At 35.4% G+C, this 21,564-nt stretch overlaps 1 protein-coding gene across 1 annotated transcript in view; it reads right to left on the bottom strand.

Annotated features, from left to right (window-relative positions):
- Window positions 1-19,598, bottom strand: part of LOC131849621 (uncharacterized) — a 121,232-nt gene extending 101,634 nt beyond the window's left edge. The window contains exon 1 of the mRNA XM_059199730.1: window positions 19,468-19,598. Coding sequence (XP_059055713.1) covers window positions 19,468-19,522 — 55 coding nt within the window. The 5' untranslated portion in view covers window positions 19,523-19,598. The remainder of the gene's footprint in view (window positions 1-19,467) is intronic.
- Window positions 19,599-21,564: the final 1,966 nt, after the last annotated feature.

Raw genomic sequence — 21,564 nt, forward strand, 5'->3', positions numbered from 1 at the left:
TTTTATTCTAGAAAAATAAAGTTAAATGCCACGCAGACGATGTCGCGGGAACAGCTAGTATATAAATAAAATTGGAGTTGAAGTAACAATAATTGTGTTTGAATCAGAACAGAGCAGAGTCTGTGAGTTTAATGAATCGAACTAAACAAACTTACGATTTTACAAAATAACTCACTGGAAAAATCCACAGCGTGGAATTACGTTCCGATTTTCCTTGTGGTGTTGCACTGGCTCCTCGTCGATTGCTGGTTCGAATCCCGTGTTTCATTTCATTTGAATTAAAGGAGTAACTTAGGCTACTTTTATTTTTGAAAAATAAAGTTAAATTCCACGCGGACGAAGTCGAAGGAACAGCTAGTTTCGAAGTAATAATACTAATCTTGACTAATCACACAGCGCCATCTAGTCCCAAGATATGCAGAGCTTGTGTTATGCGTATTAGACTAGCCTCAGGGAGAGAGAGAGGGAGAGATAGAGAGAGAAAGAGTGAGAACACTCAGACCGATACAAACAATCATACTCATGAGGGGAATTGTTAGTAATGTAGACTGATGATACCATTGCTAACAATGTACCATGTCAGGTTGACCTCCACGCGGTTCCCCCTGGAAACCATCGTGATAAATTCCCTGTGAATTTGTCACGATGTGCTAACTGACCTGACCTTATGTTAATCTTATCATCTTCCACTGGTGCCCCGCCAGCGTAAACCGTTAGCGCAGGCGGGTGCACTATTACATTTTATTTTTTTATTTATTCATACGTAACAAAAAATCATGAGTCATGAATCCAGGTATATGTGTTGACTTAATTACTGGTACGCATGCGATATTGTTTGTTTATATATATACCCGCGACAATTTTTTTTTATTTATTTTATATTTTTTTTTTTATTTATTTTTTTTTATATTATCATCTAAAAAAAATCAACATGAATCCAAAACCAGGTAGTGAAAAAACCACTACACCACCGAGGTCGTCGACAATTTATTGTGCATATTCAAAATGAACCTCGTTTTTAAATTTGTCATTCCAATGGACGGGTGTTCAGCATAAATATTGAACGGATTGGCTTAAATGCAGACTCATCAATCAAGCGGACGCGGTCACGTCGGATATATGGGTACGGATATACGGATACGGATATAGATACGATACACCGTCGGTGCATCTCGTGATACATGGTTACTGTGAACGTAATTTACGTTTGCGTGTGATACTGGGCGGACACAGTCACGTCGGATATACGGATACGGATATATGGTTATTGTGAACGTAATTTACGTTTGCGAGTGATATTGATCAAACGGATATTGCGTTTGTTACTCTGATGTTTTTTTTTCGGACTACTCTAATGCTGTTGGCCGCAGCTGGCCTTTACAGCTTCCCCGGACGATAGCCGGCGAGTGCAGATGGCATCCAAACCAAAGGAAGGACTTATGGAGCGGCTGATGGCCAACTCCCGCCTGACGGATACGACTTTAGTCTGAGGGCACCGCTAGGGGTTCGAACCTCGCTCAGGCCGTCGTAACATCAATCCCCGTTTGAATTGGACGGGGGATCGGAGGGGCGACCGGTATGGAGCGCCCGGGCGCGCACAGACACCCGGTTCAGTGCGCGATATGGTGTGTTTGGGGTCGTCGTCTTCGCCGGCGAGGACGGTGTCGTGTATATGTGTAAAAGTGTGGGCGGAACGGAACTGGTAGGTCCGTGGGGGAGGTTACTGCCGTTATGGGGTCGTCGGGATCAATGAGAATATGCCTCGTTTGTCGGATATTACTCCTCGGTGCGTAGTAGACCGCACTGACTATAAGCGGGTTCGGGTGGGATTGGGCAGTCGATGTATTTTTTATTAATAATTATGAAAAGACTATATCTACTCAAAAAGAAATCTTAACAGCGAGATGTAGAATAACATATAAAACTAAACGCTTAGGAACTAAAACAAATAAAAATTATCTCGTTCGATTCTACAATTTATAATAATGTATTCTACTTTATTTTATTTATTTTTATAGATCATGAGTATGTTCCAGCTACAAAAACTAAAATAATATCCTGATCAAATAAAGTAAAAAATCATTTATTAATGTAGGACATTTTAGTCGCTTATGAACGTCGATTTTTGTATTAATATTTTTCTCTACCGTTCGGTATATAGATCCAATTGAGAAGAACTGGCAAGAAACTCAATTGAATTACTTTTTTTTAAAAGCCAGTTTATTTACAATGTATAATTATATAGGTGTCTATGTCTAACAATAAATGAAAATCCCGTGCATGAACAACTATTGCCATGCACGCTCCTCATTCAAGTAATCGTTTAGTGAGTAATAGGCTTTGCTCAGTAAATATGATTTAACAGATAGCAACTAAATCCTATATATTTGTCACATATTGATTTATGGAGCTACCAATGAGTTGGAAGAGATGGCATATATAATACAACTGTCAAATCGAAGTCCAAAAGATAACAGTGTATAGGTATACATATAAATAAAATTGGAGTGTCTGTTTGTAACATTGAAATAACCGTTTTTTACTACATGCATACCAAAATAACATTTTTTAGAATTTTTGGCTGTTTGTCTACGGTTTGTTAGTTCCATCTAATCTCTGAAATGGCTGGACCGATTTTGACGGGACAGTAACATAGCTTATCCATCAGAATAACATATAGGCTATAAATTTCACGCAAGTAAAACCACGGGCACAATTACTTAAATTTAATTTAGGGTTGCCAAGCCCAAATTTAAAAAACCAGATTGAAAGTTCATTATACCAGGACTATCCAGTTTAAAATCAGAACGCAGTAATAGTGTTGCAATAGTTATATTAATGTGTAGTAAATTCAAGTAATTAATATAATCAGGTTCTTAATAAAAAGTATTTGATAAAATTGTACTGTTGACAATCAGTAATTAAGAGGCGTGTGTATTTTAAAAATCCAGGACGATGACAAATATCTATTCAGGACTTCCCGGGACACTTCAAGAACTAGGACATGTCCTGGAAAAACAGGACGGTTGGCAACTGTATACAAGTTTTTTTTTAATACTACGATGATGGCAACCAAGCATACGGCCCATCTGATGGTTAATGGTTACCGTAGCCTATGGACGCTTGAAACACCAGGGGTGTTTTCGCATTGTCGAAGAAACCTTAATATACCCTTGAAAAACCCCATGCTGTAGTCTCGTGGGAAGTTCATTCCACAATCTAAGTGTACGCGGGAGGAAGATCCTCTGAAACCGCACTGTTCGGGACTACTTAGGCTCCAGGGTGTGATGAATTCCCTGTCGATGGCGAGCGGTGCGATGGTAAAAGGTGGCCGTCGGCATCATGTCGAACAATTCCTAAGAATAATTAACTATTCTACATCCTTACGTAAGACGTTTCTCCCAAGATCTAGATATTTTATTGCTGAATTGGGGTAAGCCTCTACATATTGCGGTCCACGTCCCTTCCTACAGATTGGGATACTTCAGTGAAGTTGCTAATAACATCAACTGCGAGCGTTATCGACTCTCTGCGGACCCGTTGTGCCTGTTTCTACCAGGGTTGACCTTACAATATTCAGGAAGAAAAATAGAAAAAATCTAATAATAATAATAATAATAATAATAATAATAATAATAACTGTACATCACAATAGACCAGACATAACATTACACGACAAAATCAATAAAAAAGTATATCTTGTAGATATAGCCATCCCAAACACACACAATATACAAAGCACAGTCAATGAAAAACTAACAAAGCACACAGATCTAGCAATAGAATTAAAAAAACAATGGAAAGCACACACCATCCACATAGTACCCATAGTTTTGTCATCCACAGGAGTTATACCAAAAAGTCTGAACAAACACCTAGACACGTTGCACATCTACAATAGACCTATTACAAAAAGTCATACTAAACACATGCCGAATAGTCAGAAAATTTCTATCTTCATCACATAACTCATCCATGCTTGGCTAAGGCCCGCGTGTTTGAATATATTACCCCCGTAAAAAGGGAGATATAATAAATATATATATATATATATGTAATAATAATAATAATAATAATACTTTATTTGCCAAATCTAGGTAAACAATAAGGTGTTAAAAATATGTTGTTGGGATCCGTACATTAACCTCGTAAGAGGCGTGCAAAATTTCAAATTGTAGGTACAATTAATGTTTAATGAAATAAAATCACTGTACTACGTCATCATACCGATAGTTATTAATCAATTGTCTAAACGGCAATGTATCAGTCAGGAAATCACCAACCGTGTAGTAAGTTTTACCAATCAGTATATTTCTAAGAGCAGTTTTAAATTGATGGATACTACCAATAGATTTTAATGCCCTTGGAAGATTATTATATATTCTAGGTCCCATTCCTAAAATACTATTACACGACATAGCAGTTTTAGCCGGAAAATTACACAATTTATCATTATTAAGTATCTAATATAATATCTATATATATATATATAACTCAAAGGTGACTGACATAGTGATCTATCAACGCACAGCCCAAACTACTGGACGGATCGGGCTGAAATTTGGCATGCAAGTAGATGTTATGACGTAGGCATCCGCTAAGAAAGGATTTTGATTGATTCTACCCCCAAGGGGATAAAATAGGTGATAAAAATTCGTATGAAACTTTGTATGAAAATTAACGCGAGCGAACTCGCGGACAAAAGCTAGTCTTATATATAAAATTCTCGTATCACAATGTTAGTTACCATACTCCTTCGAAACGACTTGACTGATTGTTATGAAATTTTACATGCATATTCAGTAGGTATGAGAATCGGCTACTATCTATTTTTCATAGCCCTATGTGATAATGTTTACCATCCTTAACATTTTTTTTTTATTATTTGGACAATTTTTTTTATCTATTTATAATATGGCATTAAAAATACATACAACCCTAAATTTTGACCCCTTTATCACCAACCCCTTTTAAAATAGCAATTTTTATGGCAAAACAACGTTTGCTGTATCAGCTAGTCATAGTATAAAACAAAGTCGCTGTCGCTGTCTGTCCCTATATATGCTTAAATCTTTAAAACTACGCAACCGATTTTGCAGCGGTTTTTTTTAATAGATAGAGTGATTCAAGAGGTGATGGTGTGACAAGGATAGACAAAATAAAGATTGAATACATTAGAGGAAGTATGAAAGTGGCGCCGGTGTCGGAGAGGTTGAAGAGTAATCGTCTATCGTGGTATGGACATGTACGGGAATGAAGAGCATATCCTAAGGAAGATGTAAGGGAGTAAATAACGATTTTTAATCCAAAAAGGGTTGTATGGGGTTGAAAGGGGAAATGAAAGGTTACATGGAAGTATCGATAATTTACGTGAACGAATTCGCAGGCACATCTAGTTCATCATAATCCGCTCAGTAGTTTTTGCGCGAAAGAATTAAAAGAAATTACCCACCCTGGCTTTGTACGGGTGTACATGTATTATACATATAAACCTCTTGAATCACTCTCATCATCTGCTTATTCCTTATCCCATTGATTTGTAGTAGTCGTAATATGTTTTTCTCTTCCATTCATCCCTGTTCGCAGTCATCTCGTTATTTACTTCTTTTCTTACCATATCATCTTTCACACAGTCCATCCATCTCTTTTTCGGCCTTCCTTTGTCCTTAAGAGAAATCTCGTTATACGAAGATATTTGCGTTATTATTACTATGACGACCTCGGTGGTCTAGCGGTTTAGCACACCGCTTTACGTCCGATGGTCGTGGGTTTGATTCCTCGCACGGTACAAATTTTGTAGTCATGAGTCGATTATATCGGTCTGGGTGATTTCCATGTATAATATGTATGTATTTACGAAACAATATTTATGTATTTGTATCCGTTATCTAGTACCCATAACACAAGCTTTAGCTAGCTTAACTTGGGTCTAGATGGCGCTGTGTGAATTGTCCTGAGATTCAAGATTCAATTTCATTTATTCACGTAGGACATTTTAGCCGCTTATGAACGTCAAATTTTTTCCCTACCGTCCAGTTCAGTATATAGATCCAATTGAGAAGAACTGGCAAGAAACTCAATTGAATTACTTTTTCTTTTAAAAGCCAGTTTATTTGCAATGTTATTATTACATTATTGCACCGCCAACTTATATTAGTGCACCGCCAACAATCTTTCTCTGCTCCACTCATGGTTGCCTGGTAGATAACGCCGCAAAGTATTAAGTCCGCCATATGTACACATTGTTTTTGTGCATTAAAGTTAAATAAAAAAAAATATATTATTATTAGTAGTTGGCAGCCCTGGTCTGGACCCGAGCGAATTGAGATATGTCGAAACGGACATCGTGTAAAGGTCTAAAGACCGAGTATATTATTATGTTGGTAGCATGTAGGGCGATATCGTGGTCAGCGCAAATTTTAGGTTATTTCAGCTGATTCCACAATCCTCTGCCAAAAAAAGGTTTTTAATATCAGAGACACTAAATATATTTAAAATATCTGTTAAATCATATTTTAAAAAGGTTTTTATTGTCAGAGTCACTAAATAAATTTAAAATATCTGTTAAATCATATTTAAAAAAAGGTTTTTAATATCAGAGCCACTAAATATATTTAAAATATCTGTTAAATCATATTTAAAAAAGGTTTTTAATATCAGAGACACTAAATATATTTAAATTATCTGTTAAATCATATTTTAAAAAGGTTTTTATTGTCAGAGCCACTAAATAAATTTAAAATATCTGTTAAATCATATTTAAAAAAAGGTTTTTAATATCAGAGACACTAAATATATTTAAAATATCTGTTAAATCATATTTTAAAAAGGTTTTTATTGTCAGAGCCACTAAATAAATTTAAAATATCTGTTAAATCATATTTAAAAAAAGTTTTAATATCAGAGACACTAAATATATTTAAAATATCTGTTAAATCATATTTTAAAAAGGTTTTTATTGTCAGAGCCACTAAATAAATTTAAAATATCTGTTAAATCATATTTACTGAGCAAAGTCTATTACTCACTAAACGATTACTTGAAGACGAGCGTGCATGGCAATAATTCTTCAGGCACTGGATTTTCATTTAATGTTAGACATTTAGACAAGACATTTCCGAACTGATACGATATTGAAACGACGACCTCGGTGGTCTAGCGGTCTAGCACGCCGCTTTACGTCCGATGGTCGCGGGTTCGATTCCTCGCACGGCACAAACATTTGTATTAATGGGTATGATTGTTTGTATCGGTCTGGGTGTTTTCTATGTATTTGCATAGTATATATTTATGTATGTATTTACGAAAAAAAAATCTATGTATTTGTATCAGTTGTCTAGTACCCGTAACACAAGCTTTAGCTAGCTTAACTTGGGGCTAGATGGCGCTGTGTGAATTGTCCTGAGATTATTATTATTATTGAAACCTTCAAGAAAAGAGCTTATTCCTTTTTAAAAGGCCGACAACGTACTTGCTATTCCCCTGGTGTTGCGGGTGCACATGGGCGGCGGTAATCACTTACCATCAGGTGAGCCGCATGCTCGTTTGTCACCTGCTATACACATATTACTGTGATAGTGTAATACGAATGGCGGAATTACAGATTGAATATACAATTGGAAGTATCTAGAACATCGTTTGTAGCAGGGATGAACAACTCGCGGCCTGCGACCCGCTTACCACCTGTTAAATATGTTTGAAGTTATATTTTAATTGATTGAATATATTTTTTCTACTTTCTTCCATCAATATCTTACTAATATTATAAATGCAAAAGTTTTTGACTACTAGCTGTACCCGCGAATTCGTCCGCGTGGAATTTAACTTTATTTTTCTAAAATAAATGTAGCCCAAATTTACTCCTTATTACATCAGCTACCTGCCAAAAAAGTCCCGTCAACATCGGTCCAGCCATTGCAGAGATTAGCCGGAACAGACAGACAGACAAAAATTGTAAAAAATGTTATTTTTATGTTATTGTGGTGTATATACCGTAATTATATTCATATGCATGTAGTAAAAAACGGTTGTTTCAATATTACAAACAGACACTGCAATTTTATTTACATGTATTTATGTGCGGCCGGAAACAAAATATGGCCCGTCGATTAAAAAGATTGGTCAGCCCTGGTTTGTACCATTATTGTATGGTAACCGTTCGATGAACTAATAGTCAGTGTCGACTGCAGTTTTCCCAGAGCCGTGGAGCGCACGTAACTCTACCACGTAACAACACTTTCCGCTTCGTTTCTGCACTGTTTTTACATGTTTCACAGTTTTTCTAGACTTCCACAAGTAGATACAGCTGCAAATACAGATTTACTTACATACTAGCTGTACCCGAGACTTCGTTTGCGTGGAAGTTAAAGAAGTTTGTGGAATTAACTACCTGCCGAGGTTTTCTCACGAGACTACAGCATGGGGTTTTTCAAGAAGGGTATATTAAGGTTTCTTAAGGGTCGGCAAAGCACGTGACACCCCTGGTGTTTCAGGCGTTCATGGGCTACGGTAACCGTTTACCATCAGATGGGCCGTATGCTTGATTGCCACCATCATAGTATAAAAAAAAAATTAAATAGTTAATTAGCGAATTTTTCTAAAATATAAGTAGCCTAAGTTACTCCTTATTACATCAGCTACCTGCCGATAAAAGTCCCGTCAAAATCGGTGCAACTATTTCAGAGATTAGCCGGAACAGACAGACAGACAAAAATTGTAAAACATGATATTTTGGTGTATGCACCATATTTATATTCATATGCATATAATAAAAAACGATTATTTCATTATTACAAACAGACACTCCAATTTTATTGCGAAAGCAACTCTGTCGGTCTGTCTGTACCGCATTCACGCTAAAACTATTGAACCAATGTAGTATAGCAATAAGTAATCTTTGTATAGACTAGCTATGCCCGCGACTTCGTTCGCGTGGTTGTCAAAAACGCTATCGCGATTGGAAACTCTCAAATATAGAAAATTTTCCCCGTTTTTACAATATTTTTCATTGCAGCTCCGCTCCTATTGGTCGTAGCGTAATGTTATATAGCTTAAAGCCTTCCTCGACAAATGGACTATCCAAAAATAAAAGAATTTTTCAATTCGAACCGGTAGTTCCTAAGATTAGTGCGTTCAAACAAACTCTTTAGTTTTGTTGTAATAACAATAATAATCTCAGGATAATTCACACAGCGCCATCTAGACCCAAGTAAAGTAAGCTAAAGCTTATGTTATGGGTACTAGATAACTGATACATATACGTAGATATTTTTTTTGTAAATACATACATATTTTACAGAGAAAACACCCAGACCGATACAAACAATCATACATACTCATGAATACAAATGTTTGTACCGCGCGAAGACTCGAACCCGATACTATCGGAAGTAAGGCGGTATATAAACCGCTAGGTTACCAAGGTCACACTGAATGAAATATTTTTCTTTCTTTCTTTTTCTTTTCTTTCTTTCTTTTACCTTTTTCGCCGAGTAACGGTCAACTAAGCCACTCGGACAAAAACTGGGCTTCACCAATCAACCAACGGACAATTTCTTTCCAATATCCCCAACTGTTCGTTCCGTAAAAACGTGCCGTCAGCTTCATTTGTCGCATATATCATTCTGAACTAGTGTTGCCAGTTTATCCTATATATTTACTTAAATAAATTTGTATTTTTATAGAATAAATCACTACATAGTATAAAACAAAGTCGCTTTCGCTATCTGTCCCTATGTATGCTTAAATCTTTAAAACTATGCAACGGATTTTGAAAGCGGTTTTTTTTTAATAGATAGAGTGATTCGAGAGGAATTTTTATACTATATTTAGTACTAGCTGTTCTCGCGACTTCGTCCGCGTGTAATTTAACTTAATTTTTCTAAAAAAAGTCCCGTCGAAATCGGTCCAGCCCTTTTAGAGAATAGCAGCAAACAGACAGACTCATAAAATGTAAAAAATGTTATTTTGGTGTATGTACCGTATTTATATTCATATGCATGTAGTAAAAAACGGTTATTTCAACATTACAAACAGACGCTCCAATTTTATTTATATGTTATTATTTTATTTATAGATAATTAATTGTAACAATGACTTGAACAACTCAACAAACATTAATAAGAGATCTATTGTATCCCAGGGTTACAGCACTTACAGCCTCCCGCCACAAAACACTTTGTGACAGAGAGCCCCCTCACGCTCCCACACAAACATCTCTCTCACAAACAGTTTTGTAACTAGCGTTGCCAGATGTCCCGCATTTCCCGGGACGTCCCGTATTTTAGGCTTAGTTCAAAATGTCCCAGCGGGACTGACTCAGTCCCGTATCGAATCGTGTTCCGTTTTTTATTATAAATACACTAAAATACTCACGCACGCAACGTTCGTTCCCATAATTTAATAAAAAGAGAGTTGATGACAGTTTTTAATTACGATTATAATTGCACTAGCTTATGCCCGCGGCTTCGCTCGTTAATTTATCCCCTTAAGGGTGGAATTTATCAAAATCCTTTCTTAGGGGATGCCTACGTCATAGATTTATGCATGCAAAGTCTCAGCCCGATCGGTTTAAAATTGACAAAGTTTCATACAAACTTCCATCCCCTATTTTATCCCCTTGGGGGTAGAATTAATCAAAATCCTTTCTTAGCGGATGTCTACGTCATAACATCTACCTGCATGCCAAATTTCAGCCCGATCCGTCCAGTGGTTTGGACAGCCCACTCTGCGTCTTCCGGTCACTACATATAATTTATTTTTTATATGTGCCGGATAAAAAAATAAATTCTCGTATATTTTTGAGTCTATTTAGTTGTTTGCCCGTTATAGGCTGAAAAAAAATCTACCAACTCTATTTGTAACCGACTGAACTGAGTAATTCATTCATCTCAACATGGACAAATATATACCTACTTTGAGACACAAAACGTCGTTTTATCCCGACGCGGCAACAAAAGAAGAAAATTGTGTATAGAATGTAAATAGTGATGGGATGAATACATATCGATTAAATTCTATCGAGCTATAATAATAATAATAATAATAATAATAATAATAATAACTATACTGGGATAGGACCATTCTCACAGACAAGACAGTACACTTCAATAGGCCAGATATCACATTACATGACAAAAACTCTAACACAGTATATCTTATAGATATAGCTGTACCTAACACACACAACATACAATCTACCATTTCAGATAAAGTCTCAAAATATCAGGATCTTGCAATAGAGGTAAGAACACAACGGCGAGCTGATACTGTACATACTGTACCTATTGTACTTTCTTCTACGGGTATTGTACCCAAAACACCATCCAAAACATATCTTCACCCAGCACAACCTCTCTCACACTTGGCTAAGGCCCGTGTAGGTGAGTATTACCTTCTTTTAAATCCATAAAAGAAGAGAAAAAAAAGGAAAAAAGAATAATAATAATAATAATGAACCCCGGCCGACTGTGTACGGTTCAATAATTCACAATATTATAGCCTCCACTTTGTGGTTTTACTTGTGTGTTTGTAGAATTTGCCATCGAAAAAACTAACTGACAAATATACGAAACTTTTATGTATATATTTTGTTATCGTTACTAATATTATAAATGCAAAAGTAACTCTGTCTATCTGTTTCACTTTCACGTCAAAACTACTGAACCTATATAAATAAAATTTGGTACAAATAGTCTAGATCCTGAGAAAGGACATAGGAAGCGAAACTAGGGTGAAGCGAAAAAAGGGTTGTAAGGGGTTGAAAGAGGAGATGAAAGATTGTATCAAGTACATCAAGATTTAGCCACTAAATATCCATTAATCACCGAAAAAATAGCCTCGTATAAATACACCCCGCAGACAGTACTCGACTCTCCCGGGTACAGGGTGTATTGGGACAGGACTATAATAACAGACAAAACTGTACATCACAACAGACCAGATATAACACTACATGAGAAGAAAAATAAAATAGTTTATATTATAGATATTGCAATACCAAACACATATAATCTTTTACAAACACATACAGAAAAAATTGCTAAATATAATGATCTGGCAAAAGAACTAAAAATACAATGTCAGGTAGAAACAGTGAAAACTCTACCAATTATTATCTTGTCCACAGGTGTCATCCCAGCATCCCTACACACCAGCTTCAAGATATTACAACTTGACCCACTTATAACCCAAGAGCCCATGACTGCCAGACATACGTCATTTTAGTAAACGTGAAAATTCTTGTATGTGTGTCCCCAACACAGGTGAGAACGATCCCCAAACATGAAACCTGGATCGTGGTTCCTTTGGCAGGTAACAAAAGTGTAAAAAATTTCATATCAAATTCGTTATTTTAAGAAACTCCATTTTTTCATATATTGTTCGTAGCATTATTATAACTTGCGCTGTCCATTGCCAGACACTTAGTGTGGTTGCAACCCCCCGCCGGACCCCCTAAACTATATTATTTTATAAATAAACTTACGTTATTTTAATAAAGCTGAAATTTATATATATTATTGAGAGAACTATTAGACTGTGTTTCTTAAATTGCCAGACAGTTTTGTAGGTTCTGTCATCCTACCAGGCTCAATGACACCGTATATTGGGTAACAACGGTGTGTACAATTTCATATCAAATTCGTTATTTTAAGATACTCCATTTTTTCACATATTGCTCGTAACAGTATTATAACTTGCTCTGCTCATTGCCAGACACTGGGACACACATACAAGAACTTTCACGTTTACTAATAAGACATATGTCTGGCCGTCGTGGGCTCTTGGACTATTACTTTCATACTTCTCCAAAAAGCTGTAATACTTGTAGAATAGACCGCAAAATTTTGTCTTCCACTTAATAATTCTCCATCCTCATCATTCATCATTTATACTGTCATTGTTTGGTGATTGTTACCCGCAATGATAAGTCTATTACCCCAACAAAGGGAGATATATAATAATATATAAAGAAAAAATAATAATAATACACACACACACACTGCACTTACTCGGTTTCAGCCCGTAAGTGTGAAAAAAAACCAGCAAAAGCTGAGAGAGTGAGACGATAGTGAGAATAATAATAGTAATAATAATCTCAGGACAATTCACACAGCGTCATCTAGACCCAAGTTAAGATAGCTGCAGCTTGTGTTATGGGTACTAGACAACTGATACATATACATAGATATTTTTTTCGTAAATACATACATATTATACATAGAAAACACCCAGACCGATACAAAAAATCATACTCACGAATACATATGTGTGCCGTTCGAGGAATCGAACTCGCGACCATCGGATGTAAAGCTATGGTTGGATAGATGGATGAATGTTTGTTACTATTTCAAACAAAATCTACTGAACGGACTTTAATGAAACTTTGCAATAATATAGCTCATACATCAGAATAGTATGTAGGCTAAAATTACATAGTATAAAACAAAGTCGTTGTTGCTGTCTGTCCGTCCCTATTGTATGCTTAAATCTTTGAAACTTGGCAACGGATTTTGAAGCGATTTTTTTAAATAGATAGAGTGATTCAAGAGGAAGTTTTATATCATGTATTATACATGTACACCCGTGCGAAGCCGGGGCGAGTAGCTAGTATAATGATAAATGGCCAGTAATTGTGTTACAGACGAAGTTTTTTTTATTGGGGGGTTGGGTATTGTCAGATGTTAAGACCTGTAGCACTGCGACCTACATAGATCTATTGTGCTCGCCCTTTTCAAAGTTCGCTACATAGACCCGTTAGGGACAAGAATTGAAGGATATTCTTAGGAGCGATGGTTTTTATCTCCTCAGGATAGAGTGTAAACTTTCCAAAGGAGATATTTCGTTTATGCATGAGTGGGCTACAACCACATAGGATGTGTACTGGCGTTTCCTCTTCAGTTTGGCTAAAACTGCAGTCGAAGTTACGCATATATTTAATTATAATTCGATATCGATAAATGTTAAAAATATATTGTTGTAGCATCTCATCCCTATGGAGCTTCCAAGCTATTATGTTCAGGTACAATGGAGGCTTCCCGTGACCTTGCTGAAGATTTGTGAAGGTTTGATGTATAAACCATCGAGTGATAACTCAGTTCTTGATTGTTGTGTTCACAAACAATACGCTGAAACTCAATAACGGCTCTGGATGTATTACTCATACAGCCTTAGAGAATAGAATAGAATAGAATAGAATATCATTTATCTATACATCTATACATATAAATAAAATTGGAGTGTCTGTTTGTAATATTGAAATAACCGTTTTTTACTACATGCATATGAATCTAAATACGGTACATGCACCAAAATAACATTTTTACAATTTTTATCCGTCTGTCTGTTTGTTCCGGCTAATCTGAAATGGCTAGGCCGATTTTGACAAGACTTTTTTTGGCAGGTAGCTGATGTAATAAGGAGTAACTTAACCTACTTTTATTTTAGGAAAATTCCACAAGGACGAAGTCGCGTTTACAGCTAGTTAGTAATAGGAGCTCCTCTTTACTCAAATCTGTTGAAATGAACGAAAATCATTTTGCGTATAACTTTTTTCGTGTCTAAGAGCGCGTGGCGGTAGTTATAAATTATTTCCCCTAAATTGTTAACTCCTAAATCCGTAACATTAACCGAACCAGGCCCGTATTTTCTTATTTAAATTAACCTAAGTACACTCGGCGGCGGAATAAATTATGTTGACGGACAGACTACTATCCAGCTGACTGTACCGCCTTAAGCTTTTAATGTCCACTCGGAAGTTGAAATGAATGAGTTTTTCATGTAAATCAAGGCGAGAGAGTTATAAAACTGTTTGGTTTTTTTTTCTTACAAAAGACTCCGACGAAGTGAATTTTTCCTTTTAATTTCGGTTTCATGTCGTCACTTGGTTTTAAGCAGTTTCTAATAAAGATAAGTTATTTAATTATATTTGGTAACTAGCTGTACACGCGACTTCGTCTGCGTGGAATTTAACTTTATTTTTCTAAAATAAAAGTAGCCTAAGTTACTCCTTATTACATCAGCTAATTGCCAAAAAAGTCCAGTCAAAATCGGTCCAGCCATTTCAGATATTAGCCGGAACAAACAGACAGACAAATAAAAATTGTAAATAGTGACATTTTGGTGTATGTACCGTATTTATATACATATGCATATAGTAAAAAACGGTTATTTCAATATTACAAACAGACACTCCAATTTTATTTTTATGTATAGATTATTAAAGGAAAAATAGATGGAAAGAGAGGAAGGGGAAGACAAAGACACAGCTATATCAAGTAAGTTAAAGAAAAAGTTGGAGTGTCGTATCAACAGCTAAAAAGAGTGATAGAAGATCGTGGAAGATAGTGGGAGCTCCTCCGACAAGAGCATGGCTCTTAAATTAACCAACAGATATATAACTGTGTGAACTATCCACATATATTACACTCGTGAGCAATAGAAATAGAATAGAATAGAAAATCATTTATTCAAAAAAAAATTAATATAAGCACTTTTGAATAGTCATAACAATTTCTTTTTATCTACCGCTCATTCGGAAAGCTGTCTCATCACAACTACTTTTATTATAGTAAAATAAAGTTAAATTCCACGCGGACGAAGTCGCGGGAACAGCTAGTACGCAAATAAATTTCATTAAATTTCATTTCTTTTCGTTTCGTTTCGTTTCATTTCATTTCATTTTCGAATCAGCTTCGAAGCCTCTATTTTACGTGAAGTCATGCTAGCCACGTCTCTCATACAAAATCAATATATAATGAAGTCTTCATTCTAAAGTCTTCTTCAAACATCAGATGGCAAGTAGTATCAGATGGCGAGTAGCTATGACGTGGTCTGGTGTTTTGAGTAGTCATGCTCACTAAAATGTCCAGACTTGTGGCGGCGTGGTGGGCCGGGTCATTGGGCTCCCTAAAATATGGTCGAGCGCAGTGGTGGCTGGCTCATCCGTCATACTCGTGAACGGGTGCTGCTTGTGTGGACTGGTCTGCTCTAATCACAATGACTTATTATATAATGTTTTTTTTCTATTTTATTATTTCATTGAATTAGTGCTAATCGGTGGTTTGTATTCACACACTTAAACTTAAATTGTAAGTAAGAATAAATTATTTAAAAGAGCAACACACAAGTTTCTTGCTTGTTCTTCTTGTGATGAGACAGCATTCCGAATGAGCGGTAGGTTAAAAAAAAAATGTTATGACTATTCAAAAGTGCTTCAATGTAAGTTTATTTGAATAAATGATTTTCTATTCTATTCTATTCTATTCATTACTCCCGATTAGCCTTCACGTTAGTTTCAAAGACAAATATGAATCGAATAATTTGTTTAGAAGCGGCACAAACGGATGTTTCGCTGAGTTTCTGAGACGGGATTCAAGTTCATTTGATTAAATTAGGGTTGCCAAGAGCAAATTTAAGAAACTAGGATTGAAAGTTCAGAAAAACTAGGACTATCCAGTTTGAAACTGCACTGAACGAGTGCTGCTTGTAGGGACTGGTCTGCTCTTATCACTACGACTGATTTAATCTTATTGTATACTAGCTATTCAACTTTATTTTTCTAAAATAAAAGTCGCCCTGGTGTTTCAGGCGTTCATGGGCTACGGTAACCATTTACCATCAGATAGGCCGTATGCTAAATTGCCACCATCATAGTATAAAAAAAAAGTTAAATAGTTAATTAGCGAATTTTTCTAAAATATAAGTAGCCTAAGTTACTCCTTATTACATCAGCTAAGTAATAAAAAAGTCCCGTCAAAATCGGTCCAGCCATTTTAGAGATTAACCGGAACAAACAGACAGACAGACAAAAATTGTAAACAAATGTTATTTTGGTGTATGTACCGTATTTATATTCATATGCATGTAGTAAAAAACGGTTATTTCAATATTACAAACAGACACTCCAATTTTATGATTTATATTTGACCCTAATGAATTAGTGCTGGTTGGTAGTTTGTATTCACACGTTTCGACTTGTAAATGTAAACTTACAAGGATTATTTAAAAGAGCATCACGCAAGTTTCTTGCTCGTTCTTCTTATGATGAGAGCTTTCCGAATGAGCGGTAGATAAAAAAAATGTGATGACAATTCAAAAGTGCTACAATGTAAGTTTATTCGAATAAATGATTTTCTATTCTATTCTATTCTAATAACAGAACGCAGTAATAGTGTTGCAATAGTTATATTAATGTGTAGTAAATTCAAGTAATTAATATAATCAGGTTCTTAATAAACAGTATTTGATAAAATTGTACTGTTGACCACCAGTAATTAAGAGGCGCGCGTATTTTAAAAACCCAGGACGATGACAAATATCTATTCAGGACTTCCCGGGACACGTCAAGAACTAGGACATGTCCTGGGAAAACAGGACGGTTGGCAACTGTATATTAAACTCTACGACAAAGTACTGATGTTGTGGAAATTGTATTTGGTAATGTAATATATACTTGGAGAACTCGCATACCTATATCTATACGTATAAATAAAGTTGGAGTGTCTGTTTGTAATATTGAAATAACGGGTTTTTACTACATGCATATGAATATAAAGATATATAACTCAAAGGTGACTGACGTAGTGGTCGAAATTTGGCATGCAGGTAGATAATATGACGTAGGCATCCGCTAAGAAAGGATTTTGATAAATTCTACCCCCAAGGGGATAAAATAGGGGATGAAAGTTTGCATGAAAATTTGTCAATTTTAAACCGATCGGGCTGAGACTTTGCATGCATAAAGCTACTATAACGTAGGCATCCCATAAGAAAGGATTTTGATAAATTCCACCCCTAAGGGGATAAATTAACGCGAGCCAAGCCGCGGGCAAAAGCTAGTATATAATAAATACGGTACATACGCCAAAATTACATTTTTTACAATTTTTGTTTGTCTGTCTGTTTGTTCCAGCTAATCTCTGAAATGGCTGGGCCGATTTTGACGGGACTTTTATTGGCAGGTAACTGATGTAATAAGGAGTAACTTAGGCTACTTTTGTTTTAGAAATAATCTTTTATTTTAGAAAAATAAAGTTAAATTCCACGCGGACGAAGTCGCGGGAATAGCTAGTATATATATATGCGTAATCAAAGGAAAATAGGCATATAACATTTAGTTTAATATAACTGAAGAACCACCTCGGGGATTAACTGTCAGTTACATTTGAAAACAGTAACTCAAGATTACAAAGAAGTTATTTGGAAACAGAGAAATGGAATCTTTGACGGAAATAATCCAATCAGAGTTGTTAACTGTGACGCAATATTGTTACGAAACTACATTTAATTTTCTTCAATTCAATATTAAAATAGATTTCTCAATATATATAAAATAGGAGTGTCTGTTTGTAATATTGAAATAACCGCTTTTTACTACATGCCTTCATATGCATCCAGAATAACATTTTTTACAATTTTTGTCTGTCTGTTTGTTCCGGTTAGTCTCTTAAATGGCTGGACCGATATTGACGGGACTTTTTGGCAGGTAATAGGGAGTAACTTAGGCTACTTTTATTTTAGAAAAATAAAGTTAAATTCCACACGGACGCAGTTGCAAGTACAGCTAGTAACAAATACAAAATGTTATTTTGGTATATGTACCGTATTTACATTCATATGCATGTAGTAAAAAAACGGTTTTTTCAATATTACAAACAGACACTCCAATTTTATTTATATGTATAGATAAGTGTGCAGAATTACATACTCCTCAGTCAGCGTAATTTTCGTAAAAAGGGCTACAACGTTTTATCTTCACGTATTAATGTTGGTAACGAATACAATACCGATAGTTTATTAAAAATTATTCATAAAAAATCATATTTGAATATACCCATATTGATTTCCCTGATATATATTTAAAATTATTAAATTATATAGGGCATTTATATCACTTCATCATCATCATCTCAGCCCGGAAGACGTATTGAATATTAAGCGATCTTATTATATATCACTTACTGAATATTAAATTTATTATATTATAGCTGTACCAGCGACTTCGTCCGCGTGGAATCTAACTTTATCTTTCTAAAATAAAAGTAGCTAAGTTACTCCTTATTACATCTGCTACCTGCCAACGAAAGTCCCCTCAAAATCGGTCCAGCCATTTCAGGGAGTAGCCGGAACAAACAGACAGGACACAGACAAAAATTGTACAAATAAAAAATGTCATTTTGGTGTATGTACCGTTTTTATATTCACATGCATGTAGTTAAAAACGGTTATTTCAATATTACAAACAGACACACCAATTTTATTTATATGTACAGATTATCCATAAAAATCATATTTTAATGTACGCATATTGATCTCCCTGATTTGTATTTGAAATTATTAATTTATACAGCGTTTATTTCATTCATTTTATTATCTAATAACCACTCTTTGTTTAACATGTTACTCGACGCATATTACGAATGAAACTCGAAATAATATTAACTAATGCAATACAACATTACGACTTACCAACAACGAGGGAGATGGCCAGGAACATCACAAATATAACATTATACTTCCACATTTTTAAACGAATCACAGTGTTTTTGTTCAGTAGCTGAATTTCATTGTAGAAACGAGGATGTAACGAGCGTTCACGGCGCGCGCTCAACGCGGTCTGCCAGAGGGGCGGCCCGGGACTGGGGGTGGAATGTATATAGGGTTGCCAGTTTTTTTTTAACTAAAACAACATATAAACTGGTTTGGATAGGAAAATGAAGTTTTTTTTTTTCATTTTAAACGTATGTTTGTATGTGTTTAACACTAGAGCTGTGCTAAAACAACTCACAATTGACGTCTTAACATTACGTTCAGTGATTACAAATCGTTAAGTACCCATAATGAGTATTTTGTTTTACGCATCACAGTAAAGGTTGAAAATAAAGTATTTTTGCATACTTTATGTAAAACTAGCAGTACTCCGCGTGGACTTTAACTTTATTTTTCTAAAATGAAAGATTTTTTTCTAAAATAAAGGTAGCCTAAGTTACTCCTCATTACATCAGTTACCTGCCAATAAAAGTCTCGTCAAAATCGGTCCAGCCATTTCAAAGATTAGCCGGAACAAACAGACAGAGAAAAACTGTAAAAAAAATTATTTTGTGTGTAGGTATGTACCGTATTTATATTATTATGCATGTAGTAAAAAACGGTTATTTCAATATTACAAATAAACTCTCCAATTTTTGTTATATGTATCATTACATAGTATAAAACAAAGTCGCTGTCGCTGTCTGTCGGTCCCTATGTATGCTTAAGTCTTTAAAACTACGCACCGGATTTTGAAGCGGTTTTTAATAGATAGAGTGATTCAAGAGGAAGGTTTATATATATCGTACATGTACGCCCGTGCGAAGTCGGTGCGAGTAACTAGTAGATTATAAAGTATAATTAAACCAAAAATAAAGTAGGATACGTTAATATAAAGTATGGTTGGCAACCCTAATAGTATGTAGGTCTGTTCATAGTTCAGAGCAAACAGTGAGAGCCCAGCGAGTTTGCTATAAGAATTGATAAGGGGCTTCATAATGAAGAAGACAGCTGTTGATAGTACATAAGTAGCTATTTTGTAAACAATGTATTTATACGCGTACAGACCATAGTAATTGTTTTTCCTCCTCCCAAGATAATATCGCAATAGAATATCTGTTTTTTAAAGATAAAAGATAGTTTAGTTTGTAACCGTCCTCGTAGGGGGGGGGGAAGGGTATTGTTAGTAATGTGGATTGATAACCCCATTGCTAGCAATGTACCGTGTCAGGTCGACCTCCACGCGGTTCCCCCTGGTAACCATCGTGTCAAATTCCTGGTGAATTTGTCACGATGGGCTAACTGACCTGACCCCATGCTCGTCTTATCATCCTCCACTGGTGCCCCGCCAGCGTAAACCGTTAGCGCAGGCGGGTGCACCATTCCATTATCATCCACAAAAAAAAAAAACCGTCCTCGTAATACCATTGCTATCCGTGCAGTCATTTCACGGAAGTGTAATACAAAGACACATTTATAATTTTAACATGGATATAAGACTGTTGTAAAATAATAATATATAAGTGATTCTAATCACAGATTCTAATATTTAAAAAAACACGAGTCTATCATAATTTATCATTTATAGAGTATAGTTGAGTAACAATTATAAAAAGAAGTTTAAAAACTAAAAATTGACCACTGAAGCTTCTAACGGTTTACACTGACGGGGCACCAATGGAGGATGATGAGGTCAGGTCAGTTAGAGCATCGTGACAAATTCACAAGGAATTTATCACGATGATTTCCATGGTACATTGAAACAATTAATTTATTTGTTTACATTAAAAATGAATCTGTATTATTGTAAACATGTACAACATTTATTTGAAAAGAATACGAGCTGAGTTTCTTGTCAGTTCTTCTCATCTCGAAATCATTTCGAACTGACGGTAGATTTGACATATCATAAGAGTCTGTAATAGACCTACGCGAATAAAGATATTTTGATTTGATTTGAGGTACTTAATTCTGAAATTAAGGTAATGTATCTGTAACTTAAAATTTTGTTTTTTGAATTTTAAATTACTAACGATT

This window comes from Achroia grisella, unplaced genomic scaffold (assembly GCF_030625045.1).
Source record: "Achroia grisella isolate CSIRO2021 unplaced genomic scaffold, CSIRO_AGI_Agris_v1 utg660, whole genome shotgun sequence".
Lineage (NCBI taxonomy): Eukaryota > Metazoa > Arthropoda > Insecta > Lepidoptera > Pyralidae > Achroia > Achroia grisella.